The sequence below is a fragment of the Simochromis diagramma genome, unplaced genomic scaffold, assembly GCF_900408965.1.
Source record: "Simochromis diagramma unplaced genomic scaffold, fSimDia1.1 OVJJ01000171.1, whole genome shotgun sequence".
NCBI classification, from domain to species: domain Eukaryota; kingdom Metazoa; phylum Chordata; class Actinopteri; order Cichliformes; family Cichlidae; genus Simochromis; species Simochromis diagramma.
This window is the reverse complement of record NW_024387222.1, coordinates 838,495-851,143: the sequence shown is the minus strand read 5'-3', so window position 1 is coordinate 851,143 and position 12,649 is coordinate 838,495. Positions and strand designations below refer to the sequence as shown.

General features: G+C 40.1%; 2 protein-coding genes and 1 long non-coding RNA gene across 4 annotated transcripts in view; 1 reads left to right on the top strand and 2 right to left on the bottom strand.

Annotated features, from left to right (window-relative positions):
- LOC120746570 (CD209 antigen-like protein A) overlaps nt 1-795 on the top strand; it is a 3,273-nt gene extending 2,478 nt beyond the window's left edge. The window contains exon 6 of the mRNA XM_040051994.1: nt 247-795. Coding sequence (XP_039907928.1) covers nt 247-373 — 127 coding nt within the window. The 3' untranslated portion in view covers nt 374-795. The remainder of the gene's footprint in view (nt 1-246) is intronic.
- Nucleotides 1-12,649, bottom strand: part of LOC120746580 — a 25,190-nt gene extending 12,541 nt beyond the window's left edge. The window contains exon 1 of the long non-coding RNA XR_005698884.1: nt 12,449-12,649. This is a non-coding gene — a long non-coding RNA (uncharacterized LOC120746580). The remainder of the gene's footprint in view (nt 1-12,448) is intronic.
- On the bottom strand, nt 3,974-12,400 carry LOC120746568 (collagen alpha-1(XIV) chain-like). 2 transcript variants are annotated; one of them, XM_040051992.1, is made up of 6 exons: nt 12,115-12,400; nt 11,581-11,647; nt 11,305-11,493; nt 10,950-11,027; nt 10,170-10,325; nt 3,974-6,546 (listed from the first exon to the last, which is right to left on the bottom strand). In XM_040051992.1, the coding sequence occupies exons 1-6, from the start codon at nt 12,169-12,171 to the stop codon at nt 6,266-6,268; spliced, it is 828 nt and encodes a 275-aa protein (XP_039907926.1). In that variant the 5' UTR covers nt 12,172-12,400; the 3' UTR covers nt 3,974-6,265. The 2 variants fall into 2 exon arrangements, with proteins under 2 accessions (XP_039907926.1, XP_039907927.1); XM_040051993.1 differs by having other exon boundaries at nt 3,974-6,507; nt 12,115-12,397.

Below are 12,649 nucleotides of genomic sequence, written 5' to 3'. Positions count from 1 at the left end.
TATTTACAGTATATGGTTCTCATGCATCCTGCATCATTTTGTATAGAAATGTTCAGAGCTGCAGTTCATGTGTGAAAACTGCATAACTGGTAATAATGGGAATACTGGGGAAGACAAATGGAAGTTAAATAGTTCAGCAGGAGAATATGTTGATGTGTGTTTCTAAGCACTGCTAAGAGCTCTCTGCAAAATACTCTGTGGTGTTTTCAGGGTTTTACCTGTAACAACATTGTACTTGTTCAACAGAGGCTGGAGTCCAGTTGCAAAATTAGATCCTGAGGATGACTTCAAAGTATTTATGGATCTACAAGGAACATGGAACTACACCAACACTGGATCGAAACACTGGATCTGTGAGAGGGACATCTACTGAGAGTTTGCTGGTCACCTCTCAGTCTGACATGTGTAACATGTAACTGCACTGTATCAGATTTAAACCTTACCAAGGATTTTAATAGAGAAACTGAACTGCTTCAGTCAGAAGGTACAATTGTGTGAAATAACTATCATGGTATTATGACTTTAAGTTTTGCTCACAGCGTAGTCAAAGTGAAAAATAAAAGCAAAGGTCGGTTGTTGTGAAATCACAGACTGACTGACAGACTTCTAATTGGTGACTGAACGAAAATGTCTGTAATTCCTGAACAGTTAATGTAATAATTTTGTTAAACTCCTTGAATTAAAGATGGAAGTCTGCACTTCAATCACATCGTATCTGTTTGATTTCAAATCTACTGTCATGATGTACAGAGGCAAAGCTATAAAAACACACATGGACCCGACTGTAAGACTTCATAAAACAAGCTGATAAATAATAAAAACTAAATGAAACTCAGCTCTTAAAGCATAAGTATTAGTATTTGTCAAATCAAAATGGTATTTCCAAAGCCTGAGGACGGGTACATCCTAAAGAGCGTAAGTAGGCACATGAAGTGACACACTAATGTTTGTGCAGTGGGCTTAAAAATGAGGAAAAAGAACCGTCTTCAAGCATGAATTACCATTTTAATAATACCTTGTGTGTTCAAGGTCTGTAAAAAACAACCAAAAAAAATCTTTAAAGAAAAATCCAAATTACTTGAACATGACAACAGTGCTGAGCTTCACACCCAGGTTACAATAGATGGATTTCTGTCTCCACATGGTGGAGTTTACAGCCTTACAGAACACACACACACACACACACACACACACACACACACACACACACACACACACACACAAACATCACATTGGGGAGACAGGTCAGGCCAGGGCCCTATTTCAGGAAGCCGGTTTAGAAAACTCAGAGTGAAAAACGATACTCAGGGTTGAGTAACCCCGAACTGTCCAACTCGGAATATTCGGTTTCAGAAAGGCTGATAACAAGTAGTTCAGTCAACGCGGAGTTGCTTTAACCCCAAGTTAAGCGCGCGCACGAGGATACATAAAGCCCTGATTAGTGGAGCACAGATTAAGCGAGTCACCATGGAGACGGAGGGAAAGAAGGCGGGGTCAGTGTATTTTGCCGATAACATGCAAATTTTGCGGAAAAAAAGTAACACAGCCTCAGCTGCAAAAGAAAGGAAGCATGCATGGCAAAACATAGCCGACAGAGTCAATGCGTGAGTGTTAATTTAAACATTGATCTAGGGATTTCCACCCATTTAACACGTTATTTTATCATATGTTATTTCATTTGTTATTTTATACATTTTATTTTGTGATGTGATGTGAGCGCAGGTGCAACCCAACAGGCCCCAAACGTTCCTGGCAGCAAGTAAAAATGAAATATAAAAATATAGTCCAAACGGGTAAGGTGTAATTGTATTATGAGCCATAGTGCTTGGTCTGTTTGTCCAATGTAAATCAATTGCAGTTAGAGGCTACATTAATTTCCCCTCTGTAAGCACTTATTGAAATTATCTGAGCACATTACAAGTACATATTTGCTTACTCTGTATGCTCAAATGTGACCCGTTATAGCCAACAGGAAAAAAAAGCGGAGGCCCGAAAAACAGGTGGGGGTCCTCCACCACCACCACTCACAGAGGCTGAGCAGTTGGCTTCCACATTTGTGATAATGTTGGCAGCATCACATATGATCTTCACAGTGCAGAGAACACAAATTAGCATCCATTACTATAATGAAATAATCTGTTAGTTTGAAATGCTACAGGGAACTATGTACCTGTACATTAATGCTGTGGAAAGACTTCCTGTTCACATAGTCTCCTTCATTTACTGAAGGAGCAATGATTGGAATGTGAGTGCCATCTATACAGCCAATCACGCCTGGGAACCGTGAGAATAAATGTAAAATTTAAGTAGTAGTTCAAGTATCACCACATCATGGATTAAGTTTCGTTCATCCTGATACCTGCAATTTTGTGGCATCCCTCTTTGATAAATCTTGTGGGTCTATGACCGGGGAACACCACAGACGAGTACAGGAGACGTTTCAGTGCAACTGTAACATTCCTGACTGCCCGACAGACGGTAGCCTTGGAAACGTGCTCAGCGTCACCAATATTATACAGAAAGCTCCCGTTTGCAAAAAACCGAAGTGCAATACAAATAATATGTACAGAACTGAGAGCATGTCCGCGATGTGTCACATGAGCAATATTAGGCCTGAGGATGTTATTCAAATAAATTATAGATTGTGCTGAAAAACGGTAACGTTCACACAGGAAATCATCAGGAAATGATAAAATGTCCAAACGCGCTCTAATCACTCTCTCCCGGCGGAGAGCTCTGCGGAGAATTTGGGCTTCACGATCTACTGGCTCTTCAAGGAAGGAGCACGCCATGTCCGACACTTCCTACTGTCAGGTTTCCGACAACGGGGCGGAGACAGTCAGGGTTAGTTGTAGTAAACCTACTAGGGGGCAGGTTAGCTTCACGGAGTGTGTCGTCATGGTGACTCACTCAGGCTTCAGCTGAACTCGCTTTGTGAAACCGAAAAACCAGAGTTTTCGTTAACTCAGGGTTTACTTACTCAGAGTTTGCACTAAACCGGCTTCCTGAAACAGGGCCCAGGCCTCTGGAGAACTTTAAGACATGTTGAGGAGGTCATTTATCCATTTAAATCAGCTGTCTTGGATCAAGGACACATCTAAAACCTGCAGCACACCGGCCCTTGAGGCCTGGAGTTCCCCACCCTTGCATTAAACCCACCCAAGCACCAGAGGATGTGCAAACTCCACCCAGAAGCAGCACCACACTGCCCTGTTATTGTCTCTGCTAGTAAAAATAAAGATGCATAAATAGTTCACACTGACACATTTATTTATTTGTAGAAGGCGCATCTAAAAAAGTCATGTTATTATGTACATTTTGCAGCTGCTGAGTTGAAACTAATTATCTCATTACGACAGAAAATATTAAAAATGGAGGTATTTTAATGAACTGTTTTTTAAAGTTACCAAAATTTAACCCTTTAAGACCTACCATAGAACTGTCCTGATTCGTAAACTATATGTTTAATAAATGTTTTCATCAAATGCCACTACTCAAAGCTTAATAAAAAGGATATACAAGAATAAACATGATATAAAAATGATATAATTCCCAAAGAACCAAGTCCGCCAGAGCTTATCTTTATATTTTTACATGCTGTAGTGCCATTTTTGGGAGCATTTCAGTTGCTATACATCAATACAACCATTATAGCCCAAATTTTAATAACATGTGTAGATTAAGTCCATAGTAACTACATAAATTGCAAAAAAGTGCAATAAACTACAAAAAAATTAAAAATCGTTTTTTTTGTTTGTTTGTTTTTTCATTTAATGTAAATTGTCCCTTAAATATATTAAATATCGTCTGCTGTGTAACAAATATAATGTGTGTAATTTTAAACTTCGACTCACCTGAAAGTTTCCAGTCAGCCTCCTGCTGTTGCAGCTCCAACAGGCTTCCTGCTCACTTCAAGTTTAATCAGACTTCAGTCCAGCAACACATTTACAACCAACACACACACAGGCAGCACTGATGGTTGTACTTCAGTTTTATTGTTCTCAGAAATCAACACCAGTGAAAAATAAATTAATTCCTCGATTTTATTTTTTAAACATTCTGGTCGGAGGTGTAGAGGGAACTGCTCTCCTCACAGACCTGAAGGCTTCAAAACACTAAACTCAGAAGGAAAGTTCAAAGTTCAAATTCTGGCCAAATTCACATCAAACAAGGTTGAATAAAAGCACAGTCCTCCACGTAACTGGGATTTTTTTCAGACAATGAGACTAAAGGATTAAAGTCTGAATATAAAGACAAGAAATGAAGTGATAACTAAATAAAAACACCAAGTAAGAAACAGAGCGTTGTGAAAAATAACATTTTTTCCAACTAAACTTTGTTAAATTTGCTTCTCTGAGTAAAACTGTGGGTTGACAAACTGAACCAAAATACATTTACACAGAAAGAATCTCAGTTTTTACAACTTATATTTTCATCAGCCTCCCCAAACACAGAGACCAGTTTGAGCTTAATACTGCGACAACACCTGCACTACAAAATAATATGAATATGTAACAATAAAATGTTTGCATGGCTCTATGATTAGAAAATGATACACTGCATGGTAACTGAAATAAACAAAAACATGCAAAACTTTACATAAAAAGGCTTTAAAACAAAGACACTGGAGGTAATAATCAGACTGATGCAGGACAGGACCAACACACTAACAGATTACATCATTGTCATCAAATACTTTGCAATTTAAATCAAAACCTTTTGGATATTTTTATTTTATTTTCTCTGTCAGAGAAGCAACAGAGTAAAATAAAATCTTGTAAGACTAACAGGCTTTAAAGAAAAAATAATGAAGGAGACCGTTTGAAATAAGTTGTTGCTGGACCGTTTGGAGGCACTTAACCAACCAGGTTAAAAATATAAATGACAGACGAGTCTCTGATTAACGACCACAGGGACAGTTACAGACTGTATATAAAAGAAGGATGTAGCTTCTACGTCTGATTAGCCTTGAACCCTAAATTCTCTCTGATGACCAGAAGGTGGCAGCGTTTGACAGAAGCCTGTGGGGAAACTGACAGTCGATCTGTGACCTCAGTAACCAGTTAAAGTTGAAACTTTCAGGGTCAAAATCAGTCGTTTTCAGTCTTCTTTAAAACCCACTTTATTTAATCAACTGTCCAATAAAGAATAAAAATGATAAAGTGGGGCGTGGTTTAAGGCTCCATTAGTTTAGATCATCTGTGTGTAGATGCAGAGTTCAGAGCAGTTCAGCTGCTGTTGTGAGGACTGAGCGAGCAGCGTTTGATTTAGCTGAGGGACCATTTATCATCAGAGGGACTGAAGGTAAGCAGTGGTACATTTAGATATTTGTCAGGGTTTTATTTACTTTGTTCAACAATCTGCTTCAAGCTGTTTACTTTGTAATGACAGAATTTAATGCAGACATTAAAGTCGATGGAGTATAGAGTCGTAGATTGAAGTTAAGCCTGGATCCAGCAGCTGTGTCCTGATGACTGCAGAGATTCAAACTCTGCTTCAAAGACATTTACATTCTGAGGCCCATTTAGCTCGTTTACATCTTGGTCAGTACATGTGAAAGCACAACTGTTAATGACTGAACAATGAGAAGGGCACCAGTGTTCCTAGTGTTCATTTTCCATGTGTATCTATAAGTGGTTATGTCTCTTGTTGTACTGGTTTCCCTTCTTGTGGATAGAATTAAATATTCCACTGGTTGAAGCAAACAGCCCGACAGCCCTGTGATAAACCACTCACTGTGTGTTAACTAGGAGAGACTCTGTTCCTCCCCATGATCCTTATTGAAGCAGTTAAAAATAATGGACGGCTGTATTTTTGCCCAGTTTTGACACGTTACTGCACTTTAATGTGTCTATGAACTGAGAGGTCACGACCCCTTGACCATTTCCACTGGTTTCTCACATTGATCCCTTGCTTCTTTAAACAGCATCAGGAAACCAAACAGGATTCAAAACGAAACGTTAGAAACCAGCGGGGAACGTCATTGGTGGCTACATGAACCTTTGTTATACAGTCTGTGAGAACAGTTCACCTGTGAAACATGAACCCTCTTTAAGATCCGACGATTTCCAAACAATATTGTTGACAAATGAAAAACAAAATGTAAATTGTTTTGAAAGTTTTCTTAATGTAGCATAGATGTTACAATAGTCCCGACTGGTATCCCTTCCCGTCCCTCTACAATGTCCATAAGAAATCCTTTACATCAGGCACTTGTTGATTAGTCCATAGCAGCTCCGAGCCGCCCAATCAGAATCAACTCCTCTCAGTTAGTCCGCGCAGCGCCTCTCTTTAGTCGCCTCTTCGTCCCGACTTTCTCTTCCTCCTCCTTCACACTCCGAGAGGTGCGGTAGACGCCAGGAGACCTCAGCTCAATGTCACCCAGGGCCAGTGCGGGATCATCAGGCGCCACTGGTCGAGGGGCCGGGTAGTTGGGCTGGTAGTAGCGGTACGGATCGTCTTCCTCGACCTCGCCGTAGTTCTGGAAGACGCTGGGTGGTAGTTGGACTGCGGGGACAGCGCCGCCGTCAGTGACATCCTCGCCTTCTGTGATGCCGACCAACCAGGCAATGAGCCAACCAGCAGCCCGGCGGATAGGCAGTGAAAAGCCCAAAACAAAGATGGCCGACCCCGCCACCACAGGAAGCAGTGTTTTGGAGCAATTTGTAGGGTTTTGATTGGGTTAGCAAGAACAAAGGGGTGGGTAAGAAGGAAGGAGCAAGAGACACAGAGACAAGGGTTACCAAAGGTTACCAGGTCAGGTTTATGAGTCAGTTAATAAGGTGAGGAGTTTAAAGTTTGGGTTACCCAGTCAGGATGTGTGAGTCTGGGTTAGAAAGTCAGTGTTGACAATATTGAGGGTCGTTAGGATAAAAAGCTTTAAATAAGTCAGATTGAGCTTTGATGTTTACGTTTTGTGAGACATTTTGTACAAATGTCTAAGTATTACCAGCCAAGGATGACATCATTCAAACTGTCATATTTTAAGTAACAGATTTCAGATATCGTCTTTCAAATGATAAGCATCTGGATACTTAACGTGCAAAAATATTCAAAGTTGTCGTGCAGATGAGTGTTTAGGACGAGTTACAGGAGTTTGTATTAAGTCAGTGGAGTCTGGGAATTAAAAAAGAGGAATTGGATGATCATAATCTAGAAGAAAAGGTAAGGAGAGGACGACCGTGTCAATGTTCACAGTATTTCTTTATCAAACTACTGATAATTCCATATTTTTCTTGCTCCTAAAAAATACAACAAAAAATTAAAACAAGCAACAAATGCATCACATAAAGTAGTGCTGTTTGTATACGGCACCTCAGTGAGCCACTCTAGATTCATGTGGACCAAATCTACGTTTGACTTTTAGGGATCTACAACTACAGGAAGTAATAATAATGATAATAATAATAATGGTCTTTGATGTGGTTAAGATTACATCTGCTGATGATCAGCTCAGATGATGATATATAATTACATGTTGTTCTCTAAGTAATTCATGTCTGTGTAATACTGGGAGCAATATATCTCTTACAAAGTGTTATGATTATGGTCAACGTCCTGTGAGTCCTCTGACAGATCAGGAATGTCTGCCAGGAAACCAGCAAATTTAAACGATCTCTCCCAATTCTTCCTGGATGACTGGTCCATCATCAGGTCAGAAATATGCCAGAAGCTTGTTGATGGCTAACAAAAGCATCTGGTTGAGGTGCAGCTTGCCTGAAGGTATATTTAACCACATATTAGTTTGGGTGTTTGCATACTTTTAATCCAGATCCATAAGTCATTAAAGATTTAAGCTTTACAATCATTCCAGCCTGGAAAAAGAAGAGTTCAAAGAAATCCTAAAAAGCTCCAAATTACTACGACATTCCCGCCCATCATGAGTGTATGCAAACTTAACTGAAGCCACATCATGGTTGAAGTCACATGTGGTCTAACATGTGGGGTTGTTTGGATCATAGCAATAATTCTGATGGTGCTACATTGAACCTGCCACTGACTGTCAGGGATTTAAGGTTTTAGAGAGGGGGTGAAAGTGGACACTGGGAAGGAAAAAGGGTGCATTGGATTTATAGCACGAGACAAAACAAATGAATTGCACAGCCCTGTTTGATTATTTGTGAACGTCTCAGTAATATTCTGTTGTGGGTTATTATGGGGGATAAAAGAAGGTGAAGACAGAGACGTGGAGACACAAACACAGAGACAGAAGAGTGATTACAACATGCAGACATTACTCACATGACCACCCTGCAGACTGCAAGCTGCACACTCCGTTTAGGCCACTGTGTGACCTTTAACCTCAAACACATCAGTGATGTAGCACCAACATGCACAGAACATGCTGAAGATGACTCCTGCAGGGTTTTCTTTAGCCTCTCAAAAACATGTTTGCTGACTTGTGATTGGTGCAAACTAACAGTGATCAGGATGCATGTGAGGGATCAGCTGTGAAGCTGCTCAGATAGAAATGCCTCCTGGGTCTTTGCCTGCAGCAGGAGGGAGAACAGACTGATGCTGCAAGGTAACATCTGCCTGCAGTGCTGCTTCATCACCTGCAACTTTCATGTGGATTTTGTAAAGTCATTTGTTGAATGTTTATATGGAGACATTTAATAACTAATGCATGCATTAGAAAACCCTGCATGGAGCATCTTTCCAGCGACAGATTAAACCCACACTCACTGCACAGAGTGATTTAGCACCAACTGAGATGTTAAGATGCAGAGTTTATGACCACGTGTGGAATAAAACATGTTTTTGAGGCTTTTTCCTTCTACTTCCTTCCAGAGCTGATGTTCAAAGATCTGTCGTTTAAATGAGTTTTCACCACAATAAAATATTCTGTTCTTTTATTTGTCACTTTGAAGTCAAATAATCAGCATCTTTACTCAACATCTAGTCTCAGTTCAACAAACTGAACCTCATTTTGATCATCTTTAGCATCAACAGAAAAATCTACCACTGTAAAAGTCTGTGTATGATATTTAAAATAAGAAGCAGCAGAATAAATAAACTTTAAAAACTCAGCTGTTTTGTCTCAAATGTTCGGAAACAAACTGTCTCAACAAATTCTGCTCAGAGTTGATTATTTTGGGTGAAATGAGCCTTTAAAGTCCGTAGCACGACCACTTTGAGGCTAAATGGTTAAAGACATCATCTCTGTCTCTGTCGTTCCATCGAGTCTGTTTTCTGAGCCCAGTGCGCTGCATGATATTTGAAATTGTACAAAATGTAAAAATCACACACTGAAGATGAATTTCTGTGTTTTTAAACTTCAACACACACACTGCTGTTTGTGAAACTGAATCCTGCATCTTAGCTGTGAGTGTATCTGAACGTGTTTCACCTTCAGATACACTGAGTGTGGGTGGATGACTCTATGTGAAGCACTAAATGTATAAAGGCTCATTTACACCATGAAGGCTGCTCTCACAGACCGGCACAGACTGATTGTTAAGGTGGAATTAAGAAATAAGTGTCTAAAGTTCTTAGAACATGTTTAGCGCCACCTTGTGGCCGGACGTCACTTTTTTCTTAAATTCAGCTTCATGAGGTTTAAATTTCTGTCAGTTTTTGAAAGCAGGGTTCCAGAGTGTAAATGAACCTTTATACACGCAGTGTTTCATGCCCACTTCTGTGACATGCACTCTGTTTAACTCAGTGGCAGCTTTTCAGTGTGAAAATGAACCACAAGAACTGAACATCTGTCCTCATGACTTCAGTCCAAATACAATCAGCAGTGAAATGTTTTCATGCTCAGTTAAAAAGTTTCTTCTGTTCACATATTTGAACAAACATGCAGGTTTGTCTCATTACAGCCTCTTCAGTCTGTGGCTGTAATTACACAACAGTCACGGTGGAGGCTGCTGCTTTAATCATGTGGTTGACAATAAGAGCTCCAGAGCAAAGAGTTGCAGAGCAAAGAGCTCCAGGGCAAAGAGCTCCAGAGCAAAGAGTTGCAGAGCAAAGAGCTCCAGGGCAAAGAGCTCCAGAGCAAAGAGCTCCAGAGCAACGAGCTCCAGAGCAACGAGCTCCAGGGCAAAGAGCAAAGAGCTCAGTATTTTTCTTTGATGAAAAACTCCAGAGAAAGCAGCACAAACTACCAGAATTAGAGTCTTGATAACACTGGTGGATCATAGTTTCCTCATATTTCTGAGACTACGTACCTCCAACATTGTAGCCCACACAGGAGTTCTGATCACAGTAACCCGGAGGCCCCTGGGGGCCGATGGGTCCGGGGGCTCCGGGCCGACCGGGTACTCCGGGATTTCCAGGTCGTCCTGAGGGTCCAGAGCTACCTGGTCTGCCCTGTCCCTGGGGTCCTGGGAGGAAGAGGATGAAGAGTTTAGAAAACAAAACTGAATGTTAGAATTACAGAATCACTCTGAGGTCAAACTCATCATCAGTCATAAGAACCCCGACTGTGAGCCCGAAGTTACCACAACATGTGTTTGTGTTTTCTCCTGCGTTCTGTCAGTCAGAGGACAGAAAAACACTTTGCAGCTATCAAAGTGATTATTTTAATGATTTTATGGTCAGAGTCGAGTAGTTAAAGTACTTCCAGACGTTTCCAGGTAACAAATGTTTAAGACATTTTTAAATGGCACTCAGAATTAACTTAAGAACACCTCAACAACTAAAACTATAGAAAAAATTATATCAACTATTTAATTTTAGAGACAATTTGTTCACATTTTTTGGTTCAGTTCAGAAAAACAACAACAACAACACTAGTACTAATACTAATAATCTATCTTACCATGTCAGTTAAGACATTTGATAAAAAATTATATTTTCTGTTGAATTTGTGGATTTTACAACATCTTAATGATCCATGTGAAACATGTGAAACATTTTTTCTTTTACTAATCAGACAATCATGTTCAGGACTTTCTTCACTGCATCACTGGGATGGTTCAGAAAGGCTTAGCAGGAAAATAAGTTACCAGGTGGTCCTGGAGGTCCTCTGGGTCCTTGTACACCAACACCTGGAGATCCCTTATCACCCTTCTCTCCTGGTTGTCCTGGAAACACACAACAGAAATAAATACTGCTTAAATTTCTATATTTTGTGTCATTCCATACAGATACACTGTAACATGGAGAAAGTCAGGAAGTTCGACCTTTCCTGCACATTTCTGACTTTTTATTTATTTTTTGCTGTCAGACTGAACCAGTGCAGCTTTGCATCGTTTGCAGTTCAAAATAATTTTGTATTCATTTTATTCTGGGCCGTGTGGCAGCCCCTCAGTTCACTCTGCTTTAAACAGTAACAGAGTTTTACTGTTTTGCTAAACTTGCCTCTTTCTCCTGGTTGCCCATTCTGTCCATTTTGTCCTGGGAAGCCTGGTCTGCCTGGGGGTCCCTGTTCTCCCTGTGGTCCTGGGGGTCCTTCTCGACCAGGCTCTCCCGGTGGTCCGGGAACTGTGCGGATTGACACCGGAGGACTTGGCACGTGGTTCAGGATGCTGTTGTAGCGCGCCATGTGGCCTGAAAACAGTTCAGTTCAAACATTATTAGTATTATTATTATTATTATTATTATTAACAAATAAAGGTTTGGGGTTTTTTAACTCACTTTGGATCAGCTGCTCACAGACCTGTCGGGCAATGGCCTGAACTGATGCTGTCGACTGGAGATCTCCCTGAAAAAACACACGATGTTCATATAAAACACACGTAGTTATGTGCGAGTGTTTTTAAATGATTCATATTCTGCGTTTTATGAAGGCGCTACAGACTCAAATTATTAGGACTGAAATTCACTCATAAATCTGCAGATTTGTTTCGTTTCTTTTTCAGCTGCTGGTGTCAAATTTTTAGTTACAGCAAATTTAAAGTAAATTTATTTTATGAAACTCAAATACACACATATTATATTTACTTATTGGATGATGTTGATATTTCATTATTGTAATCAACGAAGGAAACGGTGACTAATGTTTACTGCATATTAATAAAACATATATTAATACTTTGATGAATGTCTGCTGTTTGTGTATCCTTGAGTTTGACATTGCTGCTGCAACACAACAATATATCTCAATGTGCAGGTCAGCAGACAGGACGTTTGTGACTGGGGGAAGTAATAACATGAAGACAGAGAGCTTACCCGTTCACCTTTCTCTCCCTTAGTTCCAGGAGGTCCCTGCAAGAGAAACGAATTCATGAAAAACCAGGAAAAAACCTCCAAACTTGTGAAGCATCGAACACAAGATGAAGCAGGTGATTCTCTCGTCAGGGCAGCATGTTGATCATCTTGCTGTCCTGATTAAACTGCAGCCTGCTTGTTTTTGTCATTTATTTAAAATATTGGAAATCTTTATCTATATGAATAATAACTAAAACCATAATTTCAAATGTTTATACTTTTCAGTGTTGACACGTCTCAGAGGGAAACAGACACGTCCTAAATCGAGGGGAAAAAGTTCTTCTGAATCAATGACCTTCATCTGTGAGAAATGAGTTTGGTGCTTTGATGTAAATGTTTGAATAATCCAACCAAAGACACCTCACTATGAAATGTCCTGCATGAGCCTCAGACTCAGCTTACAGTCTTTACTTGTTCATTCTGCATCATATATTGATTACATATATTGTCCCTCTGTGCTCTGTGCTGTACAGTAAGGTTGGAAGTCATCCACACA

Excerpts from the sequence above, each read along its gene's own strand:
- LOC120746568 (XM_040051992.1), bottom strand. The coding sequence starts at position 12,171 with ATGAATTCGTTTCTCTTGCAGGGACCTCCTGGAACTAAGGGAGAGAAA. Across the intron at positions 11,648-12,114 it reads AGGGAGAGAAAGGTGAACGG|GGAGATCTCCAGTCGACAGC; the intron begins GTAAGCTCTCTG and ends GTGTTTTTTCAG. Across the intron at positions 6,547-10,169 it reads TGTGGGCTACAATGTTGGAG|AAGGCGAGGATGTCACTGAC; the intron begins GTACGTAGTCTC and ends TCGGCATCACAG.